The 27042-nt window shown below is 38.3% G+C and overlaps 1 protein-coding gene and 1 long non-coding RNA gene across 2 annotated transcripts in view; both read right to left on the bottom strand.

Annotated features, from left to right (window-relative positions):
* Positions 1-347: 347 nt before the first annotated feature.
* LOC114459219 (spindle pole body component 110-like) overlaps positions 348-27042 on the bottom strand; it is a 29141-nt gene continuing 2446 nt past the window's right edge. Inside the window, exon 2 of the mRNA XM_028441538.1 lies at positions 348-692. Within this exon, the coding sequence (XP_028297339.1) occupies positions 348-692 (345 nt within the window). The remainder of the gene's footprint in view (positions 693-27042) is intronic.
* On the bottom strand, positions 12113-12765 carry LOC114459218 (uncharacterized). Its single transcript, XR_003673275.1, has 3 exons — positions 12717-12765; positions 12253-12611; positions 12113-12145 (listed from the first exon to the last, which is right to left on the bottom strand). It is a non-coding gene; the product is annotated as an uncharacterized LOC114459218 (long non-coding RNA).

Genomic DNA, 27042 nt, shown 5'->3' with positions numbered 1-27042 from the left:
AAGGCACTTTACCCACATTGCCTAGTATGAATGTAGTGTGTGAGTGAATGTTGGTGGTGGTCGCAGGGACCGATGGTTCACTATGGCAGCCTCACATCTGTCAGTCTGCCTCAGGGCAGCTCTGGCTACAATAGTAGCTTACCACCACTGTGTGTGGAGTGAAAAAATAATGCACATCATTGTAAAACACTTTGACTGTCTGTGAAAAAAATGCTACATAAAATCCAATGCATTATTATTGTATACATTTTTATTTTTTTTAAATCATGTAAATCACATTGATTTCCAGGAGAATGAAATAAAACTGAGAGATGGAACCTTCCACATTTTGGAGGATCCATTTTTTCTCACACTTTGCAGCAAGGAAATAAGCTGAAGAACTTTCTCAGGAAACCTGGTACTCCATCCTCCTTCCTGTTCTTCTTCTTTGCTTTGTCCTGCTCCTTCTTTTTCTTGGCCTTCTGTTTGTCTGTCATGAGGGCGATCTCCTTCAGTTCAGCATTCCCCATCACCAGCAGATCAATTTGCCATTGCTGGTTCTCCTGGGTCATGTTCAGAGTGTGATATCGCTTCTGCAGATCTTCATACTTGGTCTCCATGGCGTGGATGATAGCATCCTTTTCCTGGAGCTGTTTGGTAGCCTCAGCAGCGTTCCTCTCATGGAGCTCCACATCTTTTTGTAGAGCCTGTACCTGTGAGCAGACGCTCTCATGGGACGTGGTCAGAGTCTTCTTCACCGCCTCCCATTCTGCTTCCATCTGAGCCACAGTGTCTTTATGGTTGCTCTCCTTCAGACACAGTTCATGCTCCATGTGCTGGCAGTCATCGGCCATCTTCTGGACCGCCTTATTTAAGGCTACCATGTCCTCGTCTATACTCTGCAGCTCAGTGGTCATCTCCATTTTCATGGTGTTGAATTCACAGCGTTCACTCTTCAGGCGCTCCACTTCATCGTTGACCTGATGTAAAGCTGCCTTTAAAGAAATGATCTCATGCTCCTTCATCTCCAGCTCAGGGCACACCTTCTTCACCCATTCTGTGTTCATCTGAGCCTTCATCGACCGGTGGACCTCTTTATCTGACAGTTCTTTGTTCTCCTCCATTAGCCTCCGGTTCTCCTCCTCCAGGTTCTTTATCTTCTCAGACAATTCAGACTGGTTCTCCTCCTCAGCCTTACACTTATCTCTGTATTGAGAGATGGACTCTATCAAAGAGTGGATCTTGTTCTCAATGCTGTCGTTACTTCCCACATAATCTTCCATCTTCCACTTTGGATTTCTAACCTGTTTGTTGTAAATTACTTTGTCTCTGAAAACACTTCTGTCCTCAACGAATATCACAGGTCAGACTGAATATCAAAGCCACAGTGAAGACTTTATGTAGTTAAAGTGACTTTGATATTTTAGAACCCTGCAGCAGCTTCTTTTTAGAATGATGACAAAAGCTCATATGGAACATATAGGGCCCTATGTATCAATTTTTTTTTTTTTTCCCGAAATTTCGTGTTTTCCAGATTAAATATTTTCAGTAAATATTTGCTTTCAACTCCAGTGAGGAAATAAAATAATAACAAAAGAAAACCTTAATTAAAGAAAAAATGAAAATATAATTTAAAACAATGTGTAAGCTACAATTAAAAGGTCTATCTTACTCTTTTGGATGAAAGCTTTCATCTTTTCTATCAGGGGTGTCAAACTAATTTTAGTTAAGGGGCCAAATATGGAGCAGTTTGCCCTAGTTTTCAATTACGGTTCAATTCACTTGATTTTTACCAATTTTTGTGAAAAAAACTTGTAGAAAAGTTGAGTTCATTCCACAATTTGCAATTAAAAATGACTGCATTCATGTGATATAAACAAAGGAAAAATAAAAGGCCATAAAAATATTGTAGAGTTTCATTAAATTGGTGAATTTGAGAAATCTATAACTGGATTTTTTGGTAATTTAAACAATAATTAATGTTTTGGATTCTCTAAATTGGAGAGATTGTGGCAGATGTGAGGACACTCTAAAGGGCCGGATTTGGCCCCCGGGCCTTGAGTTTGGCATGGATGGTAAAAGCGTGGATTAGACTAGGTATTCTCAACCTTGGGGTTTGGATCCCATTTGAGGTCGTGAGACAGTGAGACAGGGTCGCCAGATGCAAGTTGAGCCCATTTTTTTTTTTTTGCTTATTTTTACCCTTTTTCTGCAACTACACCGAACTTGCCATATTTTAACCTATTTTCATCACTTTTTCTTGCCATATTTTTGCTCATTTTAATGCTTTTTTGTTGCATTCCTGCCACTCCTCCATGAAATTTCGATGGCTTTTCTGCATTTTTTTCCCCCACTTTTACACCTTTTCCACCACTTTTCCCAACTAATGTTGCATATATTTACCCATTATGGTCACTTTTAATCTCTTTTCACCAAAATTCATGCTTATTTTGACACTTTTTACCACTTTTTCTGTCCATTTTTGCCCCCTCTAATTTGCAACTTTTAACCAATTTTTGTGTTTTTTAAAATTGAATTTCACCATTTTTGGTCACTTTTAACCCATTTTATTTCTGATTAAAACAATGATTTACATCTTTAAGATGACTATATAGTATATACTATGGCCTGAATAATAATAAACTTCCTGGATAACGGTGGATATTATTCAGATAAATAAATAAATAAATGTGGTTATCACAGATTCATAGAACAATGAAACATCATTTTCCTGACTTTATGAATGGGCCCCAAAAATCTCTCCCCTTTATTCTTCCTTATAGATGGCCCTGTCTCCACATGACTGTTCTTCAATGTTCATGTCTGTGTTCAACCACCTTCAGGTACGGGGGGTCGTGGTCTGAATAGGTTGAGAACCACTGGATTAGACAAGGTCAGAAATGATTCTGCTGGCCACATGGGGGCGATAAATAACAACTAACTCCCAACTTGGACATTCTAATCAGCTCAAAGTCCCTCATATGGTCAAACTAAATATACACAGGTTTGGTGGAGGTATTTGAAGGTGTAAACCAAACACTCTGCAAGAGAAGGTCATAGGTCAGAAAACTAGCACGAAAACTTTGAATGGATTTATGTAATCTAAACCTTCATTTTCAAAATCTTCCAATCCACTTTGGGAGTTTATATCAGTGGGATACACTATAAAAGTCTGTATCTGTTTGACTTAAAGGACATTAAAGATGTAACACGTTAATTCACAACAGGGTGTAACCCCAACACAATCCTATTAAGCAGCATAGACAACTGGTGGTCCAGGGTCCACATGTGGCCCTCTGTGCAATTGTGTGTGGTCACCAAACCAAATCCCCAAAATTTGTATTTCAAGAAGTTGGAAAGAATATAAAGCCCAACATAATACAAAAAAATAACTCCCAAAACACACAAATCAACAGCAAAATGCACAAAGTACACAAAAACTGACTTATACAACACTAAATGACAACAAAGACAAACACGACGACTACTTAAAACAAAATGATTACACAAACAAAAAAACAACACATTACAGAATATCTGTAAAGACACAAATACAAGTTGCAGACACTGACCGCAAAAATGCAGGGGGCCAAGCCTCGGACCCCAGGTTTCGAGGAGCTCCTGAAAGTACGTCATGAAGGAAGACGGGCTCGGGGCGAGCGTCAGGACACAGGCTAACGTGCCATTCGCTGTGAACAGGTACAGTAGATATGAAGTTTTGGAAGATGTGATTTAAAGTGTGAAAGTTACAGGCCAAAATGCATTTGCACCCATTATAGCACCACCCAGAAATGCTAAATTTAAAATAAAAAGTTAAACCTGACCCCACTCTTACAATAAATAATGTTGTACATGCCTAGAACTGACTGAGCTGCTGAAAAAGAGTCAAATTAAACATGACACAATCGGCTTCATGTTTATAGTATTTTTGTATAATTAAATACATATGTGGTGTTTAATGAACCAACATAACATTTGTGTTTGTGTTTATTATTTAAATGGTAAATGTACTTGATTTATATAGAGCTTTATCCCTACAATGAAATTCTCAAAGCACTTTACAGATCAGCTCATTCACCCATTCACACTCACATTCACCTGTTTTAACTCTAAAGAGACTTCAGATTGTTCAGAATGCTGCTGCCAGACTTTTGACCGTAGCACCCAGAACAGCCCACGGTACCCCCATTCTTTCCGGTCTTCATTGGCTTCCAGTCAATATTTGTCTTGAGTTAAAATTTTTAGTCCTGACTTTCCGAGCGATGCATGGTCAGGCACCTCAATACTAATATCACTGACTTGTTGTGCCCCCTTCGGTCCGTAGGCCAGGGTCTCCTTATGATCCCAAAGACTCATTTTAAAACCTGGGGAGACCTGGCGTTCCAGGCGGTAGCACCAAGACTCTGGAATAGCATACACCAGTCCCTCTGTGAGCTTGACTGTGTGGACTCTTTTAAAAAGCATTTGAAAATCGCACTTTTCTGAAAGGCTTTTGGTTAAATTGCTTTTAACTTTTATTTTATTTTTTATGATGTTCCTCCTGTTGTTTTAAATTATCTTGTGTTTTATTATCCTTTTGGGATGTTGCTGTTGTTTTAGTTTCACCTTTGTTTGTACAACACTTTGTGATTTTATCCGTGAAAAGTGCTACATAAATAAAATGTACTTACTTACATTTTTTCTTTTTGCACTACAAGGAAATCTTGTTTTATTAATTTGTCCTATAGGTTATTATTTTATCACCAAGCACAAATCTTGTGATTTTCTTTATTTGTAAAACCAAAATACTGCTGTGCACTTTATTTTTGGCAAAGAGCTCCAAACAGGTCAAGTTTAGTTTGTTTTTAAAATGTGAAAAATGAAAGACTAAAGGAACTGATAGAAATGTGTATTTTGGACAGCAGTGCTCTAAAAATTGTATTTATTTTTCAGATAACTACCTCATGTATAGTTAAAACAACAAGTTTGTGTTGTTTCATGGATATTGCTCAATGTTTTACAATAAAATAAGAAGGAATATTCAAGGTGTATGCTGTCAGTTGTGAAAGAAAATTTGGGATTGACCAAAATCGGAATATATAACATTGTGGGAAATGAAGTTTCAGAGATTTCACCAAAGCGTTGTGATGCCCTGAATCAAGCAGAATATGAAGGGAAGCAGATTAGTGATTGTGTCACCACCAGCACGATGCGTTTCTTTCAAACTCTTACTCCAAGTTGTCAGAGAACACAGGAACATTTTCTTTATGTCAACAAAGCCGCAGTGGTTGCTATAGACTTTCTAAGTAACATTTAGTTTCAGTTGTTTTTGCAGAACAAAACCACAAATTTTCCAATTTGCCTTTTTTATTCGGCTCACTATGTTATAGTATTGAGCAATTTTCAAGTGTCTTGTCCAACTTCTAAATATTAATTCATTTGCATCAAATTTGGACCCAAATAATTTGACAAGATATGGAAACAAATGCAGGATTCTAACCTAGAGAATCTAAAAAAAGTTTTGTTGGTGCACCCTATGCTAAGTTATGAGTAGTGTAGGTAGTAGGAGTGTTGGACAGTACACGGCACACTACAGCATGATAAAAACATGAACATTGAACACAGTGAGGGCATTATACAGCACTTCATATGTTCCAGTTTAATCATTGTAAGTCTGTAGTCATTGTCTATCATGGGACACACATGGTTAAGATAAACTGAGTTAATTCATTAATAACAACTTTTTTTTTTTTAAAGGATTTTTTGGGCTCTAGTGGCCTTTATATGACAGTTGCTTGACAGGAAAGGGATCAGAGAGAGCAGGGAATGACATGCAGCAAAGGGTCCCAGGCCAATAATCGAACCTGGACCGGCTGCAGGTGAGGAACTACAGCCTCCATTCATGGGGTGGGCGCTCAACCCACTGAGCTAAACACCACCCAGATTAATAACAATTTAATAATGTGCCTGGCTCTTGTTCTGAGGTTGGTTTGCCTACTGCTGTGAGTTTGTCTGTGTGCGCTCGTTTCCTCTAATACCGGTAAATCCTCAAATCAAATATAGGATGTTTAACATTAAGTTCATATATGACCATAGGCGTGATTGAACTTTCTAAAGCCTGGTATATGCTTCTGCGTCAGAACCTATGCCGTCAACGTGATGCAGAGGTTGGCCAACTGTAATTCTGCATCGAGGGAAGTCATCGCTATGCGATTGGCCGCCCTGTAGCTAGTGGGTTGTGGCTGTGTTGTTACAAATGAGCATTAAAAAGCCCTTGTTTATCTTCCGGTCACAGAAAACAATGTTTTATGTGTTTTAAGCATCTTAAAATGTAATTTATTTCTGGATTATTACTTACCTACTGTACCTAACCATGTGTGTTTTGTTGGACACAAACATTAAAACAACGGTTTCAAAACGTGCACTTTATTTTTCAATAAAAACAAATGCAACACCTAAACAAAGTATTAAAGTGTATCAACCGCTCCAGTCAACATTCACGCTGGGGGCGACAGGGGCCCCCGACCGCGCTGGAGAGCGGAGAGAGAGCGGCGACTTGGGAGCGGGACAGCGCTGTAAAACTCACTTTAAACATAACGTCATGTCTGCTCCTCTGGCAGCCTCTACAGCATGTTGGTCATTGTTTACTGTTAATGAAACACACACACACACACAGTAGGTACAGAGACAAGGCAGAATATCGATAACATTAAACACACACCTTTTAATAAAACTCTGTCACTTTCTGTTCGTCTCGGTTCTCTCTTTGACTTAATCTACTATAGAAACAACACTTTTTCCATATTCAGAATCAGTACTAGTGTAAGCACTAGATTAAAGATTTGTTTGTAATTAAACGTTTCAGGAACTATGGGTTTTTTAATCAGTTGCTTTGATTGTAGTTTGCATGTCATGTCTTTGGCTGTGTGTGAAATGGCACTCAGTACTATACACTACAAACTCAATGAGAATTTACTGTCTATTATATACTATAAGTAGGGTTAGGAGGAGTAGGATGATGACCGTTCCCACTGAATTATACTTCCAAGTTTCCCAAGATGCATTTGGAACCTACAATAAAAACCTGAAGCCCACTGAGGCTAATCTCTGTTGATTTGCCACCTTTAAACATTCTGAAAGCATTTTAAGTGAGAAAGTGACCAAGTAGAATATCAACATGTGGTCATTTGATTCATCAAATTAGCGGAAACACATTTCATACCGACATTTTAGAGATTTTTAGAGACTCGCCATCGAGCTACTGACAAAACTTCCGGTAAACTTCAGAACAAGAGCCATATTTATGAAAGAGTTAAAAAACTAATCAGAGACAAGAAACAATGCTTTTGTTTTGAAAATGGATGTTTGACTTTTAGCCTGAAACCAGTCCCAGAATGATTTTTATGCTCGCAGTGCATCATGGGGTGTGTGCCTACCGTGCATACTTAGGGAATGTCCCCATACATTATACATCTGGGTATATTTTGCATACTCAATCTTGTGAACGCACTACGTACTAATTTTGACGTCAGACTTAGTATGAGTAGTACGTTAGTATGACATTTTCAACACAGCCCATGTCTTGCTATCATCTTTGTTGATAGCTTTGCTGAGTACTGATGTCTCATCTGTTTCCACCCCACAGAATGTCTCCTCATCTTTCCATGCCAGTGGAACTACAGACCTGACCACTGCATGTATGGGAGTAACTGTAAGGCGGCTGAGGAGGAGGGCGTGTCCATTCTTCACAGTAATTGCGGCGTGTACCATGACGACAAGCAACCAGCCTTCAAGGTCATCTATGATGCAATACGGGATGTAAGTATCCACCCGTAGTCTACAAGCAGTGGTTCTTATCCTTTTGCCCTGTGTGTCCCCTCAGACTGTTTAACTAAATCACACGTACTGTTATCATTATAATAGGCGCCCCTCATATTTATTGAATGTATTTTGAGCGAGAGCTGGGCAATACGGACCAATGTTAATATCTCAATATTTTTTCTAAAAGCTGAACATCAGCTCCCTTATCAAAAAAGCTCAGCAGAGGATGTACTTTCTGCGGCAGCTGAAGAAGTTCAGTCTGCCAACAAAGATGATGGTGAACTTCTACAGCTCCATCATCCAGTCCATCCTCTGCTCCTCCATCACCATCTGGTACGCTGCAGCTACGGCCAAGGACAAGGCCAGACTGCAGCGTATCATCCACTCTGCAGAGAAGGTCATCGGCTGCAATCTGCCCTCCCTCCAGGACCTGTACGCCTCCAGGATTTTGAGGCGTGCAGGAAAGATTGTGGCCGACCCCTCCCACCCCGGTCATAAACTGTTTCAATCTCTCCCTTCTGGTAGGAGGTTTCGGTCCATCAGGACCAGAACCTCCAGACACAAAAACAGCTTCTTTCCCTCTGCCACCATCCACATGAACACACCCCAAGTCACCCACTGAACCCCCCCCCCCCCACCCCCCACCCGATCACCACCTCCACCAGCTTGATACCTGCTGCACTGTATATATATATTTATATTTATCCTATTTATCCTTCATTCTCTATCTATCCTTTATTTATCCCTCATCCTTTATATTTATCATTATTATTATTATTATTGTTGCTGGGTTGTTCTTTGTTGTTTTGTTTTTATTTCTTTTATTTCTTTTTGTTGCTTGTTTTGTGCACCAACCACCAAGTCAAATTCCTTGTACTGTCCTTAAAACTGTACATGGTAAATAAAACATTTCTGATTCTGATTCTGATTCTAAAAAAGACAAAATACCATTTGATGATTTGTGACAAGTCTTCACTCAATCAGAGACAAGTTGCTGAGTGGTGACTTGGGAAACTGCTGATGTGGTGTTCTTAAAGGTCTGATATCATAACTTAACAGGCTGTCATTGCCCGATCCCATTAGATCTCGGAAGCTAAGCAGGCTGGGCCTAGTTAGTAGTTGGATGGGAGACCACTGAGAATTCCAGGTGCCACAGTGGGGGACAGTCACTCCAGTGGTATCTGTCATTGTGTCCTTGGGCAAGACACTTCACCCACATTGCCTAGTATGAATGTAGTGTGTGAGTGTTGGTGGTGGTCGGAGGGTGCATGGTGACGCAGAGCCAGAGGACGGCCCAGATTCAACTCCCGGGATTTTTGATTCCTAGTTTTTGGTAAAAAACGGGGCCTAAAGTTGTTCCTGGGATTCTGGGATCATTCCTGTTTTAGTCGGGTTTAGTCTTGCAGCTGCAACACAACACTTGAATGCCAGGAGAGAATTGTTACCTGGATTTCATCAGAGCTGCAAGACAATTCATCATTCTTCACCAGATGATGTCATGTTGTAGCTGGCTGATGTCTAAAACACCTCCAGGACTAAAAGTCATTTTAAAAAGTAATAAATTACAATGCGAAGGAAAGCGTCAGACTTTGCAGGTCTCAGAAAGACGTGATTTATTCTACCATCCAGTTTCTCTCCTCTTGCTGGGATTACACAGTCTGGGTCACTTTTTAAATTCAGGGTTTGTTGCCTCTGACTCCAGAGTTTGTTTTTCCTGCTCTGCTGAGATAATCTTCTTAAATACTGAGCCTGGAGTAAATGATGATTAATATAGTACTCCACCTCTTCCACACTGACAGTTTACATAAATGGCATTTTGAAAGAGTGATATGTCTTATATATTTATAACTTATAAGTGAAACCAGTTCTGTTATCTTTGTCCCTGCAATTTCCCTTTGAGGACAACATGTTCCAGTCCCTCTTCTATCCCATCCAGACAAAGTTTCTAGACACGGTCAACACTCTGTGTGGGCGGATTCCTCAGGTTTTCCTCAAACAAGTGGAAAAGACAATGAGGAAGATGTTTGAGGACAAAGTGGTGCATCATGTGAAATCGCACAAATGAAGGACAGAGGGAAAAAAGGGACTCCTGCTGTGTGAGAATGGTGGAATATGCATCAAATCAGCTCTGTGATCCAACTGTTTTATCTGTGGTTTGCAGCGCACCAACTGGAATGAGATCCTGTGGTGATGGTAGGATTATTAAGCCTATATTACATAAAGAAGCATACAGTGCTGGTCAGTGATGCAGAATGGGCTGTCCTTAATGTAGTCTTTATCTCAAAATCTCAAATACGTGTGTTAAAGAGTATTTTACGATATAGTAAATAACATGGAATCATTGTGTAATTGAAGCAAAAAACTAATTATTCTGTCATCTCAAGTGTAAAAGGCACCATTTTAAAAGTTGCCTTTTTAGTGTTTTTATTTTTTTCCATAAAACAATGTCTCATCCTCACTGTGAGGTGGGCTACACAAAAGCAGCTTCAGTATGTTTTACTATTAGAAACTTTTTATGTAAAAATATTACATTTACTTCAACAACCTCTTTGTTTTTCTGGATGAATGAGATACTGTAAGTAATAATGGAAACGTATTAATGCCACTCTTACTGAAATGATTTTAAAGGAGGGTAACACCTGAAGTTTTATACATAAGGCTGACATTACGCTGTCATTGTCTGTCATTAGCATGAATAAGGTGTTATGAAGTCTGTCATTAAATGTCCTTCACTAAATTATAACACTTTTAGAGCTATGTTGGCATTTTTGGGGTTAGGTAGTGTGATCTAGTGGGGTTAGGTGGGGTTAGGATCAGGTTTGGGGTCAATTGTATTTTTCAGTTACAATTACATTTTCAATTACCCATGTTAAATTGTAATTTAATTACAACTACAGTGACCAGATTTTTTTTTCAATTACAATTAATTTACAAAAAAAATGTATCCTCAAAAAGTCAATTACAATTACTTTCTCAATTACTAACTTTCAGTTACCGTTAATCACACTTACCGAGCCTGAAATAAATGACCTAATAAAAGTTAACCTTACTCTTGTGTTAGCTTTCTGTTAGCATCTCTTATGATGGCAGGTCCTAAATCAGCTGTAAATGACTAAAATACACTAAAAACAAATATCTAATCTTAAATATCTAATGTCTTTTCTAACCTCGTTAGGCTTCCTAATCAATGAAAATATAGGTTTTAATATTTTGGTGTGAGCATCTGAGCCTTTTTTGTGTCAGTATACCCTAGATTTCATTTGTTTTTTTAAATGGTAAAATGTGGGAAAGCTCAATATGAAACACTTTAATTGTTAACTAAATATGTGTAGAACTGTAGTTAGAAATGTAATATGGTTCCCCAGTTTTGTGTTAAATTATAATTGAGATTTTTTATAGAATTTTCAATTACAAAGTCAATTATTTAAACTCAATTACAATGTAGTTATGATTACGACAGCAACATGTTTTTTAATTACAATGACAATTATAACGACGCCATAATGGCAATTAATTATCAATTACGTGATTACAATCATAATTGAACCCTACCCTGGTTAGGATTAAGGTTAAGGTAACAAACAACACTTAATGTTTTAGTTCAGTCTTATTCAGAGTCAGTTATGCTTTGCACGCCTAACTACACAAACAAACATGTGCATTCGTTTGTAAACCATTTCATGTGTGCAGATGTCCATGTTAGACCTACTGGGGAGACCACTGGGAACCCTAAGATTGTAAAGGATCATTATAGGAAAAATGAACTCTGACAAAGCTCTGGTGTAAAATAATATTAATAACTGGCTCAAGTTAAGTATTAAATAAATAAATACTTTGTAAATTATTTTTTAAAAATCTAGGTAGGTAGTCATATATCAACATATCTCCACAAAACCAGGTTTGGAATGTTTGCATTGTTTAAATTTCTTATTATATAAATAATCTCCATGTGAACTGATGAAGAAACATCCCAGTGATTAAGATGATCTCAGGTTCTAATGGAAAGCACACAAAGCATTTCACCAAGTTTGATTTCTTAAGATATTATTTTTTATTTATTTATAGTTGAAATGAAAGCAGTCAGAGTAAACACTACTACTACTACTGCTGTCTCATTCTGTGCTGTGGTGATGAACATCTGGAACAGTCTGATTCTCCTCTGAAGTGAATCTGTAATCACGCACAAGATGTTTTACAGGCACTAGTACAGTAATTAACATCTATTTTTATATTAAATGTGTGTTCAAACGAGAGGCTTTGCTTACATTGTTTTTGGTTGATTGATAGAAGTCTTTCTTCATCTCCGTCTTGTGCTGATGTTTGTGTGCTCCTGTCCTCCATCTTTCTCCTCCTCCATCAGTGGATTCTGATGGACAAGTCCAACATTTTACAGGCGTTAGTAAAACGTGACTTCTATTTATACATTAAATATCTGATCAGTGTCTTTCTGTGTAAACGAGAGGTTTTACTTACATTGTTTTGGTTAATAAAAGTATTTCTTCTCCTCCATTGGTAGATGCTGGCACTCCCGTCCTCCATCTTTCTTCTCCTCCTCCATCAGTGGATGTTGGCGTTCCTCTCCGACATTTTACAGGCGTTAGTAAAATGTGACGTATATTTATACATTAAACATGTGATCAGTGTCTTTCTGTGGAAATGAGAAGTTTTACTTACATTGTTTTGGTTAATATTGTTTCTTTCCTCTGCTGATATCTCCTCCTAGGGCTGATTGTGGGACACTTTTGGATGCTGGTGCTCCCCCATTTTTCTCCTCCTCCTCCATTGGTAGATCATGGTACTCTTCCATCTTCCTTGTTCTCCATCAGTGGATTCTGGTGGTCAAGTCCAACATTTTACAAGCATTATTATAAAGTAATGTCATTTTTTACAATAAACGTGTCCAGTGTCTTTCTGTGTAAACGAGAGGTTTTACTTACATTGTTTTGGTTAATAAAAGTATTTCTTCTCCTCCATTGGTAGATGCTGGCACTCCCGTCCTCCATCTTTCTTCTCCTCCTTCATCAGTGGATGTTGGCGTTCCTTTCTGACATTTTACAGGAGTTAGTAAAACGTGACGTATATTTATACATTAAACATGTGATCAGTGTCTTTCTGTGTAAATGAGAAGTTTTACTTACATTGTTTTGGTTAATATTGTTTCTTCTGCTGGCGTCTCCTCCTGGGGCTGATTGTGGAACACTGTGGTGGACAATTTACAGGTTTTAGTGTAAAGGAACATCTATTTCTCTTTTTTTTTTATCAATGACAGCATTTTTACAATAACAAAATGTTCAGTGTCTTTCTGTGTAAACGAGACGCTTTACTTACATAGTTTTGATTGATAGAAGTCGTCCTTCGTCTTCATCCTCTGCTGATGTCTCTTGTGTCTCTAACATGCTGGGAATAAAAACGTAATCTCTAAAATCTTAACAACCTAACTATACCTAAACATACTAACCTGTTTACGAGAGTGACGGGAGAATTACGCCCACTGTGGCCCGTCATAAACAAACAAAAAATTAAATCTACAATCTAAAAAAGTCCAGCTGCCAGACGTTTCCCGGGACATCAGAAGCCCCGCAAGATGCAAAGGCCAGCTGTGATTAATCACCTAAAGGAACTATTTACAAAAGGGTGATATTATATACACAAGCCCTTGGCGTGAATATAACCAAAGGCTAAACTAATCCAGCCAGACGCAAGGACTAGCTGTGAAAGACATGTTTAAACAAGGAACTCATCTATAAAAACAAGAAACAGAAGACTCTAAGATGAGTCAGAATTGTCAACTCACCAAGTCCTCTTGGTCCCAGACTCACACCGACAGAGCCGAACGATGGAGGTTTCTCAGAACTTACCTGTGGCCCAGCCTGGGTCCAAACCCAGAGGGTCAGCCCAGCGAGGGTCGGTCCAGCCTGGATCCAAGCCTAGATCCGAGCCCGGAGGGTCGGACCAACGAGGGTCTGTCCAGGGTGGAAACAAAACCGGAGGGTCGGCCCAACCTGCGACCGAACCCTCGGGCTCGGCCCAGCCTGCCACCGAACCCTCGGGCTCGGCCCAGCCTGCGACCAGACCCTCGGGCTCGGCCCAGCCTGCGACCCCACCCTCGGGCTCGGCCCAGCCAGCGACCAAACCCTCGGGCTGGGCCCAGCCAGAGACCCAACCCTCGGGCTCTGCCCAGCCAGCGACCCAACCGTCGGGTTCGGCCCAGCCTACGACCCAACCCTCGGGTTCGGCCCAGCCAGCGACCCAACCCTCAGGCTGACCCATACCTGAAATAAACAACAAAAAAAAATGTTTAACGAACAGTGATATTTAAACATATTTACTGTATTTCATTACATTGTAAATATGAAGTTTTTAAAGCTCTTTTTTTACTGAAACATGTTTGTACCTTCCTTTAGACGTACATTTAAACTGTTATATGGTCTCACATACAGAAACACCAAATATTTTTGTTGTTGTTTGTAGAATGTTTTCATTTAACTCCTGATACCTTTCACTGATTCAATTTGAAATACTTTGATGGTCTTGGAAGTGGTCTCCATGGTGGGTTGGCCTGGGGTGTCATGTCTGGCTCTCATGGGTGGTGGGAGTTGTGGCTGTCTGCACCGGGGTTGATGTAGGGTTGCATGGCCCCTTAGGATGGTGCTGTCTGCAAGGGGTGGTGCTCACTGTTTCAGCAGGTGGGGGTACTGTGGGCTGCCCGGTGGGGTCTTACTGTCTACAGGCCAGTGGGTGGGTGTGTCGGGGCGTCCCTGGCTGGGGGCCGCTACATTGCATTGACATGTGCGCCGTTAAGTGTGTCTCCTTCTCGTGGGGGTGGCTGTTGGTGGGGCGTTGTGTGGGTTTTCTCCTTGGTGCCTGGTCGGGGGCCACAGGCAGGTGGATTTTGCAGGAGACTAGGCTTTGGCCTTGCTCTTACATACCTGCTGGTACGCCCGTTCCTTCTTGGGCGACATTCTAGCGTGCTGCGGTTCGCCGCTAACTGGTGTAGCGGTTTGTGTAGGGTTGTGATGGGGCCTGGTCCTGTTCGTGCACCTTGTCGGGCGCTGAGTACTGAGCACTGGCGCCACATTCACTAAGATAATATGGAGCCAGTTGCTGGAGGTTTGAATTTCATTACAACAGACTTGTTGACTGTTTGAATATACCATTCGACCGGAAAACAGCTTTATTTTGCCAATAAAACCTGGCGACATGGGCTAAAAGAAGTAACCGATGATGGGGAAGGCATTGATGAGGAGTTGTATGCTGTTCGACTGAACTAGGTCAAAGAAGTGAAGGTTCTGCGGCTGCTGAATGCAGAGAAAAGATAAGCGCACCACCACCTAGTTGGAAAGCAGAGTCCCAGACTTACGCGGGTCAATGATATGATCATCGACGGACTCCAAATAATACCCTGGCCATACACTCGAGCGCTGACCAATGACGACGGGGGAGAGCCTGGTGAGATGGATGGTGATTCGAGAGACTTCCTACAGTCCAAGGGAATCTGTAATCACATGGAGGCACCCCACCCTCTGCAAAGGAGGAACTACAACGACGTAATGGTGCGATTCACAAACAGAAATCAGAAAAGCACACTTCTGAAATGAGGAAGGAAGTTAAATGGAACGGAGGTTTTCATTCTGCCACTTTTATTGACAATATTTTTACCAATGGCATTGATAAAAACACAATAAACAGGTTGTTAATCAATGCTAACAACCACTATTTGCCAGTGTTGACAGTTTATGAGAGCATTACACGCACTAAAAAGCAAATTACTGGAGTATAATTGGGATATAATATGTCGAGAAAAAGTATATAATGAGTTTTAGGAACATTTTACTCATTATATGACAAAATTTGTCCAATTCAGACATACAACAGACAGCTAGACTAAAAAAAAAAACAATTATTGATGAAAATGCAGGAGTTATATAGCATTATTGAGGCAAGGCAAGGCAAGGCAAATTTATTTATATAGCGCATTTCATACTCAAGGCAACTCAATGTGCTTTACATGATAAAACATTCAATTGTTTAAAATCAATAAGAACATTTAAATCAATAAGAACATTTAAAATCATCAGTAAAATCAATTAAAATCATCAGTAAAATCATCATTACATCAACAAAATGACAAAAAATCTCTCTCTCAATCATATGCAGTAGAGAAAAAAAGTGCCTTTAACTTTGATTTAAAAATGTTCACATTAGATACTGACTTCAGCTCCGCTGGCAGTTTGTTCCACTTCTTTGCAGCATAACAACTAAAAGCAGCATCACCATGTTTACTGTGAACTCTGGGCTCCACTATCTGATCTGTGTCCATAGATCTGAGAGACCTGCTGGGTTCATACCTGACTAACATGTCACTGATGTATTCTGGACCAAACCCATTCACAGATTTATACACCAGCAGCAGAACTTTAAAGTCTATTCTGAGGCTGACTGGGAGCCAGTGTAAAGACTTTAAAACTGGAGTAATGTGCTCTGACCTCTTTGTTCTGGTTAAGACCCGAGCTGCAGCGTTCTGAACCAGCTGTAGCTGTTTGATGCTCTTTTGGGGGATTCCTGTCAGAAGACCATTACAATAGTCCAGTCTGCTGGAGATAAAAGCATGGACCAGTTTCTCCTGGTCTTTCTGAGCCATTAAACCTTTCACTCTGGAGATGTTCTTTAGGTGGTAGAAGGCTGTTTTTGTGATAGATTTGATCTGACTGCTGAATGTAAGATCTGAGTCAATCAGAACACCAAGGTTTTTGACTTGGTCTTTAGCTTTTAAAGATCGAGACTCAAGATAATTGCTGACAGCAGTCCTCTTTTCCTTGTTACCAAAGACAATCACCTCCGTCTTGTCATGGTTTAGTTGAAGGAAGTTTTCACTCATCCAGCAGTTTACTTTTTCTAAACAGTCACACAACACCTCAATGGGACCATGGTCATCTGGGTTCAGTGATAGATATAGTTGTGTGTCATCTGCATAGCTCTGATAATCAACCTTACAGTTCTGTAAAATTTGTCCTAAAGGAAGCATGTAAAGGTTAAACAGAAGGGGTCCAAGAACAGATCCCTGAGGAACCCCACAGGACATTGGTAATCTGTCAGATTCAAAGTTTCCAATGCTTACAAAATAGCTTCGCTCCTCCAAGTATGACTTAAACCATTGCATTACTTTTCCATTTAGTCCAACCCATGTTTGCAATCTGTGCAACAAAATTGTATGATCTACGGTGTCAAATGCAGCACTTAGATCCAACAGAATGAGAACAGATACTTTTCCTGAATCAGTGTTCAACCTTATGTCATTGATCACTTTGATAAGAGCAGTTTCAGTGCTGTGATGAGAACGAAAACCTGACTGAAATTTATCAAATATTTTGTTGAATGTTAAGAATTGACTCAGTTGGTTGAAGACCACCTTCTCAATGATCTTGGCCATGAATGGAAGGTTGCTGATTGGTCTATAGTTAGCCAGTATAGAGGCATCCAGTGTTCTCTTTTTTAACAGCGGTTTCACAGCAGCTACTTTCAGGGATTTTGGTACGGTGCCTGATTGGAATGAGCAGTTAATTATCTGACACAAATCAGTGACAATTGACTTTACAACAGTTTTAAAGAAGTTTGAGGGTATTGTGTCAAGGCAACACGTTGATGGATTCAGCTGCTGAACAGTCTCCTCTATTGTTTTTGGGTTCACTGTAATAAACTCTAACATTGTAGTTGACTCATCCCTCAGTGGTTGAAGCTGTTCAAGCTTTTTGTGATTTTGCTGGTTTGTTCCGATGTTTGACCTTATTGATTGTATTTTTTCATTGAAATATACAGCAAATTCATTGCATTTTCCAGCTGACAGTAATTCAGGGGCTATCTGATCTGGGGGGGTTGTGAGCTTTTCAATTACAGAAAACAACGTGCGAGAGTTGTTGACATTTTTGGCAATAATTTCAGAAAAGTATTGCTGCCTTGCTTTGAACAAGCCATCATTGAATTTTCGCAGACTTATTTTGTACAGTTCTAGATGAATTTGGAGTTTTGTTGATCTCCATTTACGCTCAGCTCTTCTACAGTCAGATTTCAAATTCTGCATTATCTCAGTCCTCCTCCAAGGTGTTTTCTGTGTGTTTGGTTTTCTCTTAGTTTTGATTGGAGCCACCACATCTATGACATTACAGACGTTTCTATTATACTCATCCAGAAGATCATCAACTGTCTCAGCACTCAATGTTGGTGTCATTGCTATGGCTTCCATAAACTGTGCACTTGTGTTCTCATTTATGTACCTTTTCTTTAAACACACATAACTAGGGGGAACAGATGTTACAGTCTCTAGGTCAAAAAAGACACAGAAATGATCAGATAGAGCTAAGTCTCTTACATCAACAGCAGAGATATCAACACCTTTAAAGATAACCAGATCCAAAGTGTGACCTTGAGTGTGTGTCGGACCAGTCACATGTTGTGTAAGACCAAAAGTATCCATTAAAGCATACAGTTCTTTGGCAGTATTGTCCATGTTATTGTCTACATGAATATTTAAGTCACCTGTTATTATTAAAAAGTTGTATTCAGTGCATACAACTGACAGCAGTTCAGCAAACTCATCCATGAATTCTCCAGAATATTTTGGGGGTCTATAAACGACTAAAAACAGAACTCTTGAATCACCCTTCAGTAAGAATGACATATATTCAAAGGAGATAAAATCACCAAATGTTATTTCTTTGCACTGAAATATTGATTTAAAAATGGCAGCAACTCCACCACCTTTCCTGCAAGTACGACACTTATTTAAATAAATAAAGTCTTGTGGTGCACTTTCATTGAGAATAGTATTACTGATACCATCATTCAACCATGTTTCATTGAGAAATAAAAAGTCCAAGTGATGTGTCAAAATAAAATCATTAATTATTAGTGACTTGTTAACAAGAGATCTAACATTAAGAAGAGCTAATTTTAAAGACTTTACTGGAGACACTGGTGGACTTTTTGGATGACATGTTATAGGAGTCAAATTTTTATCTCTATAAAGCTTTTTGCTTTATAGCAATTTTACCTGTGTTACCTGTCACCACAGGAATTAAAGAAGCTGCATTAACTCCATAGGGCCCTGACTTTTTCTGGTTGTTCCTAAAAATAGAGCTATTGCAGTCCGGACCCAGCACACATCAGGCCTGTGTCGCTCTAAGTTGAACACAGCTGGCCTGAGGAGAAGAGTGATCCTGAGCCTGGTATCGTCGAGGAGGGATGGGTGGTGCAGATTGACCATGGTGGGGTAAAGGGTGGGGTGTTAGTCTTGTGCCAGCCAGAACCAGCTCGTTCATCTGGGCAGTTAAATCCAAGAAGGCAGGGGTAGGAGAGAAGCTGGATGAGGTGGAAGTAGGTGAATTTTGGGGTGAAGCAGGTGGGTCCTGAGATGCGGGGGTTGGGTTGACCTCTTCATTTTGGCGATTTTTATTTCTTGCTGGAAGCTCATTGACTCCATGTTCTTTCCTTGTTGTTTTGTTCTCCGATGGTACATGTTGTCCTCTGTCTTTATCAGAACTGATAGCAGTGTGACTGGTGAAGTAAAACAAGTTGGATGTGAAGAGTTTTACTCCGGCCTTGTTTAGACTCAGTCCATCTGCTCTAAAAAGATGACGACGTTCCCAAAAAATAGGAAAATTTTCTATAAAATTTAGTGAAAGGGCAGCACAAGCCGAAGACAGAAATTTATTAAAAGAGTAAATCCTTGAGAATTTCAGATCTCCTTTGCGGACTGGAGGTATCGGGCCACTGATGAACACTTTAGGCTGTATACAGCTCACAGTTTTTAGCAGATGGGTGAAATCCTGCTTTAACACCTCAGACTCCTCCTTGGCTAAATCATTTAACCCAAAATGAATCACAACATTTTTCAAATGTGGGTAATCTGCAACGATATGCAAGATTTTGTCAGCCAGGTCTGATACTGTGTCATTAGGTAAGCAGATCACTTTCACGTTGCTGCTAAACATCTTCTGAGCATCTTTAACAGAAACGTCTCCCACTATCAGTGTGTGAGATTGTTGCTTTGGCCTACCCTGTCGCTTTTGTTTTCCTGAAGCACTTTCAGTCTTCGCAGTTCCAGAAGGTTGTGTGTTGACCTCATTAGAGCCAGATCCTAGGTCATTCAGCAGTGGGGCGAATCGATTACCCAGTTCTACATGAAACTGGGTTTGTGACTTGGTGATACTCCTGCCTTTAGCAGATGTCCACTTTTGTGCCTGGGCAGACAAGGGAGTTGATGTTGAGGCTGCAGTCTGCGAAGCCAGTGCAGGCCAGTCCGTCTCATTATTGATATCAGGGCGCTTTGCTCGGCCCGTTAGCCTTTGAAGTGGATATGACTTTTTCTTAGGCTTAGCTCCCAGAGTATTCTAGGGAGGACTCGCACCCGTTGGCTTATCAACGGGAACAGGATCCTCCCTAGGCCTGATAGCTTTGTTAGCACGGGCTGGTAGCGAGTTAGCTTTATCCACTCCGCTGTTTTGAAACAGCGGCACAGTCGTATCATTATCATATCCACAGTGTCCATTAACCTCAATGTTTACTTGTATTCCTCGCACTGTAGTCTCCAGTTCAGTAATCTTTGGGAGGAGACTGCTGTATTCTGTTGTGGAAAGAGCCATTCTTCTGCTAGTTAGCTTGCTACTTGTAGCTAGCTAGCTTGCTACTTAGCTTTCCAGTTGAGCCAGCAAATAAAAAAGCAGTAGATGATTACCTCAGAGCCAGAGTCAGATGGTAAATGATAGAGTTTGATGTTGAGGTATCGTATCATTTCTCAGAAGAAAAAGTTCATGTTTAGTAAATAAATTCCTCTGTGAGCTCCGCTCTGCTCTTTTGCTGCTGTCAGCTCAGCTGCCGGAACTTAAAGTGTACCTTAATTTAACTCCAATTTGTAAAACTAGGCAAAGTTTTTGTTTCAGGTAGTGTGTTGGCACTATGGAACAGGTTCACCATGAAGTTAAAGCAGAGTCCAAATATTAAACATTTCAAAAGAAGGCACAACAACAATTTTTAAAATGTACAGGCATGAGGGAGAGGTTGGATAGCATTGAGTGTTAAGAGGACACTGTTTCATGTATATATATATATAAATACTATTGTTCAATTGTTTGGTATTTGGTATATTGTTGTATTATTATTATCTTATATTTTATACTATTATTTTTCTTTATTTGTTTTTCAAGGGCTTAACGGGAAACCTGGGACGACATTTTGTGATATACATGCTATGCACTTATATACATACTGTATATATATTACATACTGTCTTAGTACAATGAAGATTGCCACTGTAATTCATTAGTTTAGATTAGAAGAAGGAGCAGTAGTTTAATTTGATGTTTTATGTTCAAATTTATGCTCTTTTTCCCTCATTTTAATTATTTTGTTTGCATATTCAAAAATAAACAATTCAATTCAATTTAATTCCCCTTATAAAGTGTAGTTTATCCTTCCTTCAGGAGGGCTAATGATGGTCACAATAAAGCAAAAATAATAAATGTATTTGTTTATTTCTTGGAAGATTAAAACATTCATAGCTGTGCAAAAAGATTGCACTATGTAGTGATAAACTTTGACAACATATACAGATAAAACATAAATAAACATTTAATTTGTGCAGTGATGGATGTTTAGCACTGCTATTTTTTTTTTTTTTTAAAGGAAGTTATTTATTGATTATTTATTTTCTATTTTGATATGGACAGCACAATGACATTGGACAATTTTTAATTGTTTTAACGTGTGTTAATTTGTAAAACTTGTCCACAGGAGGATTTTGAAAAACAAATTAAATAAGAGGGGGAAAAATAAGCTATTTAAATTTAAATAAGGAGACGTTTTAAGAAAGTAATCAATGTAGGAAATAAAGTATGTATCTGTAAATAAATGAAGTAAATATTCAAGCACAAACAATGCAAACAGTATCCATGGTAACTACATTTGACCCACCTCATTGGCTGCTTCAAAAACAAACCAAAACAAATAGTTCAGTATCAAATTTATCTAGAAAAATATGAAGTGAAACTCGACTTTAAATTATTTATGAACTAAAGTACATTAAATCTACCTCAGTCAGTACAGGACTTAAATAAATCTACTTTTTTTTTTTTTTTTTTTAAATAATTACACCTCAGCAAAACAGTCGGAACAGCCCAAACGCTCACTAAAAGTGTCACATCAGAGTAAAATTATTACAAAAGTCAAAGTAACACATGACAAATCAGCATTTCTTGATTTTCGTTATGTTAAAACCATTTTCTGTCGGCCTATAATATAAAATATAAACGTCTCAGGCCCCGAACCTGATTTAGACAGACCTATAGATTATAAATCATCATATATGTTTAACTTTTCAGTGCTAAAATGATGAAATAAGGCCTATCAGGTGAGAATAATTGAAACGTGTCTTACCTTGAGCCATGCGCAGGGCCATGGTTGATTTTTCTGGTCTCGTCGTCTTATAAGTCCTTTTTCTGAAGTTCTGGTCCTGGTCTGAAGTTCTTATTCTGGTTGTGTAGAGGTCTTCTGATGACTTTTCTCAGTGTTTTGTAGAGTTTTTCTCTCCTTTCTCAGCTCACAGATGCTAACAGATGCTAACAGCTCTCCTCTCAACGTCTCTCGCTGCTCGTTAAGAACGTTAAAGTTCAGCAGGTGAATTTAAATGCCGCGTCCAACTCGTTTCCATGGCTACGACGTCACGCAACTTGACGTAAAAACTTTAAAAAAAAACTTTTCAAGATAGTTTAGTTTTGTTTTCATTTGTGAGCAATACATAAATAATGGCTATCTTAACGTTTTATATGAACTATAAAAATAAAATAATTTACGTAAGGTGAAACGTTCAGTTTTACGACGCACGTGACCACTTTTCACGTTCTGTCTGTTGCGTAAAATTCATAGCAATGCCCCAGTTTCCCACAGACTCTGAACGCACCACTGAGATCACGTTAGGCCAGTGTTTTTCAATGGAGGACCAAACCTGCCAAAATTAAAAAAATAAATGAATATAATAATAAAGGTAAAAATAAAAACAAAACAAAAATATAAATGTTTCATATGTATAAAATACATGATGAAATTAATACAAGTAAAAAAACGTATATAAATTATATTTGTATTTTTTTTTTTTAAATTTCCACTTATATTTATCAATCTATTTCATTTAATTTTTTAACAATATTTTTTGCATGCATTTATTCAATGATGTATTCATATTCTAAATCATATTTTACTTTTGTATTTTTCCCCACTTATATTTATTTATTTGTATTTAATTTAAAATTTTCCTTTGTAATTGTTTTTAAACGTGTATTTATTTATTCATTTAATTATAACTTTGGCAGGTTTGTTCCCCCGCATTTTTCAACATTGGGGTCGGGACCTTCGGTGTGCTCGCTTGGAGTTTAAATGGAGTTTCCTGAAATGTCTAGTAATTGATAATAAATAAATAAAACAATAATAAATAATAATAATAAAAAATTACAAATTAAAATCTTATACAACTTTATTCTATACTTTCACTATGTCAAATATAAATCTGGTTATAATAATAATAATAAGAATAATAATAATAAAATTCAATATAACAATGTCTGAGCTGGCACAACTTGTTACTAACTCTCACAAAAAGGGATTTGTACCATGAAAACAGCAATTTATTGTCTGCTTAGCTAAACAAAAGAAGCACTTACCATTACATTTGATTAGTTCTTTAGTGTTTGTTAAATGTACCTCATGATGCTCAAATGTTACAATTAACAGAAATGTGTTTTGTTAATAATAAAGGTGTTGTAGTAGATTTGTTTTTATTATATAAAACACTTATATTAATAAATGAAGCTGAGTTATTAAACGTTAAATATTGAGCCTTTTGCACAGCTCTTTGTTCATTCTGTGAATAATGGGGACTTGGTTGGTTTGATGAGGTTTAGTCGGTTTAGTCCCTTTTTTGTGTGAATGTGAGTGTGAATGGGTGAATGAGCTGATATGTAAAGTGCTTTGAGAATTTCATTGTAGGGATAAAGCTTTATATAAATCAAGTACATTTACCATTTAAATAATAAACACAAACACAATTGTTGTACATGCTGACACCAGTGTAGACAAAATAAGTCATAGTTAACATTGGAGCATGTTAATAATAAATGTTGCTATGTTGTGTATATAATCTTTGTAACTATAAATATAGAATTATCTGACACCACTTTCAGGTGGTGCTTTTTTGTTTTACATATATTACAAAGCTGTAACAATAACATTTATTTTATACAATACAATAATCATGTTATTGTATGGTCTGTGGTCTAGGTCAATGATTAAACTGAGTTTTTCATAATTAATGAGTAAATTGATTGATAACCTTATTTATTTAAACTACTGTGGTTTCTCCCAGTCTATGTTAAACTAAAACATTCCCTTTAATACAGTGTCTGACCAGAATGTTTGACCAGAGAGACATGTAAACCCATGTAAATTTGCGATGGTAAAACAGGGGACGGGACCCAGATAAGCAAACTGCTTCTCTCGTCTCCTTTTTCGGCATGTACAAAAAACCATGTCGGAAATAAACTGAATAAATAAAATAAAAAAAATAAACACTCACAAACAAAAGGAAGTAAAAACACACTCAGCAGGATCTAGAACCACGTTCCGTGCCTATCAAAATAAAGTTAAAAAAGAAACATTTAACATCACACAGACAAGACTGATTGAGAACATACTCCAACAAAATGGTAAAAACAAAAAAAAAACAGAATAAAAACAAATCAACATGAAGTTTTTTTTTTATTTTATTTTTTTATTTCAAGTAAAATTTGAAATATAAACGGTCATTTGGCCTACATCTCTTTGGAACTCCAAGTACTAAATAACAGTACTAGATAAACATTGTAGTGCAAAAAATAACACCCATCAGCCTCACAACACCTTCAGGCCTATTTCTTCTCCTTCAGCTCAGACAAACTAGCCAGTTCACATTATCAGAGCTCAAGGAAGATATTTTTTGTCACTATGTGACCTGAAAGTGAGAACAGCCTCACACATGGGACAGAAGTGGCAGAGCTAGTCAGAAAGTTGTGGGCCAGGACAGACTGCTGTGGGTGGGTCCCTGCTCGACTGTGTAGGAGGATGAGCTTGGACAAGGAGTAATAAGATTTATAATATTAATTGTTTTTAATATTACAGTAATTTGCCAAGAGGTGCCATCTGAAATTGAGATAAAGTGTTTCAGATCACTTAAATAGTTATTAATACCTCGTCATCCAGGGTTGTGAACTCTTGTCAAGACTATCTACTCTCCATATAACAAACCTTATGATTGTAATATTTTCATAAACCACAGACAACTTCTCAAAGTATAAACATTTATTAATCAAAACAAGTTAAAACCTACTAACACAATAAAGCTAAAAGAGTACTACGCTCACTAAACTAAGGGTAAATGTATTTACACTTTAAAGATAAAAGCTTAGTAGAGAAAGAAAGGAGGGAGGAGAGAAAAGTAGCATGATTTCTGTGTGTGTGTGTGTGTGTGTGTGTGTGTGTGTGTGTGTGTGTGTGTGTGTGTGTGTGTGTGTGTGTGTGTGTGAGCTATAATAAGATCAGTATAGAATAATGTGGCTGCAATTATTTTAGGCCCAATTAGAATTTGAGATCCAGTGAACCTTGGTTCTGATGGGTCCGTGGTCGGTGATCCTTCTCTGGTGGCAGAGTGGACTGGTGAGAGGAGTCTGAAGCAGCAAAGCGTGGCTCTGGACCGCTGGAGTGTGTCTGAAAGGGTTTTTTCCTGGACCTGGTTCTGGCCTGTGTGAGGCTGGTCGGTTCTGTTCCTTGTTCAGCACGTTTCACAGCTCGTTCAGTCAGCAGGTTTCCACTGGTTCTGACCTGTGTTAGGCCTGTCTGGCCTTTGTTCAGCGTGTGCAGGCTTTGTTCTTGTAGTTCAGTGTTCAGCTCTTTCAGGCGTGGTTCTTGTGTTGGTTCAGCTCCTCCAGGCTAGGTTCTTGATTCTTGGTTCTTGGTTCTTGGTTCTTGGTTCTTGGTTCTTGGTTCAGCATCTTCAGTTGGAACAGGAGGTTTTATCTCTAGGACATGCAAGCTTGTTTAAAAGGTCTAATGAAAGAAAACACTTTGTTACAAAGAAAATAAAAGATTAAAGAAGACGTACATAACACTGCAGTGGGCATCTTAGCGGCCAGCACCAAAATCCAATGATTTGAATTTTGCACTTCGGTTTTATCGCGGTCTAAGCGATTCTATTGGTTGTAGAGAGAGATCTGAGGTATTTATTTCATTTCAATAATTTAACATGCATCGCTGTCATCAAAAAATTGCATGACATGTAGTGTTGACCTTCAACAGCATGTGCAAACAAGGTGGGAGGAAAAAAGACAATATTGGGATATATATAAGGGCGCCCTGATACACCATATTTGTTATTGTGCAATATTTTTTTAAACAAAGGAAAAATAAAAGCCCCTAAAAATATTGTAGAGTTTCATCAAATTGGTGAATTTGAGAAATCTATAACTGGATTATTTGGTAATGTACACGATGGGGTGGGCGATATGGGAAAAATATCATATCAAGAGTTTTTCTTTGTCAAATCACGATCACGATTTTATCACAAATTTTTTCATTCAAATAATTGAAACTATTTTAAAGTTATTTACTAATAAAACAAACCAATTCACCTCCTAAAAATCATCACCCTAAATGGAAAAGAAGGAATAAAAGATAATTTAAGACAAAGTAATTTCACGTAACTTTTAAAATTGTATGGAAGAAATTTATTGAACTGGTTCCAAGTACAATTAACATCAAACAAAATGTTCTTTTAGTCACACAGTCTTTTTACTTTGTTTAACTAAAGTGGTGTAGCATTAGCATTAGCATCACTTGCTACATAAGAAAGCAGCAAATCAGTCTAGTGATTTCTATCTGTTATTGAGGTAACACACTCATATTAATAAAATCCTACTTTAAGCAGTGTTTGAACGCCTCATTTCACACAGTTTAGACAATAATATCCTTTACAAGATAAAACGTTACTGCTTTGGTTACATTAGGTCTGGGTGATATGAACCAATACTCATATCTCTATATTTTTCCTCAAAATAGCTATAAGCGATATAAACTCCATTTATTTATTTTAATAGTTTTACCAGAAAAACAATAATGGGTCAAAGTCAGTGGAGCCAAAAAGACCCTTTTATTAATCACTAGCAGCACAATATCAACATTTTGTGTCAC

The sequence above is a fragment of the Gouania willdenowi genome, unplaced genomic scaffold, assembly GCF_900634775.1.
Source record: "Gouania willdenowi unplaced genomic scaffold, fGouWil2.1 scaffold_274_arrow_ctg1, whole genome shotgun sequence".
In the NCBI taxonomy this organism is placed as follows: Eukaryota; Metazoa; Chordata; class Actinopteri; order Blenniiformes; family Gobiesocidae; genus Gouania; species Gouania willdenowi.
The sequence above is the reverse complement of the archived record's forward strand: the minus strand, read 5'-3'. Positions and strand labels throughout refer to the sequence as shown.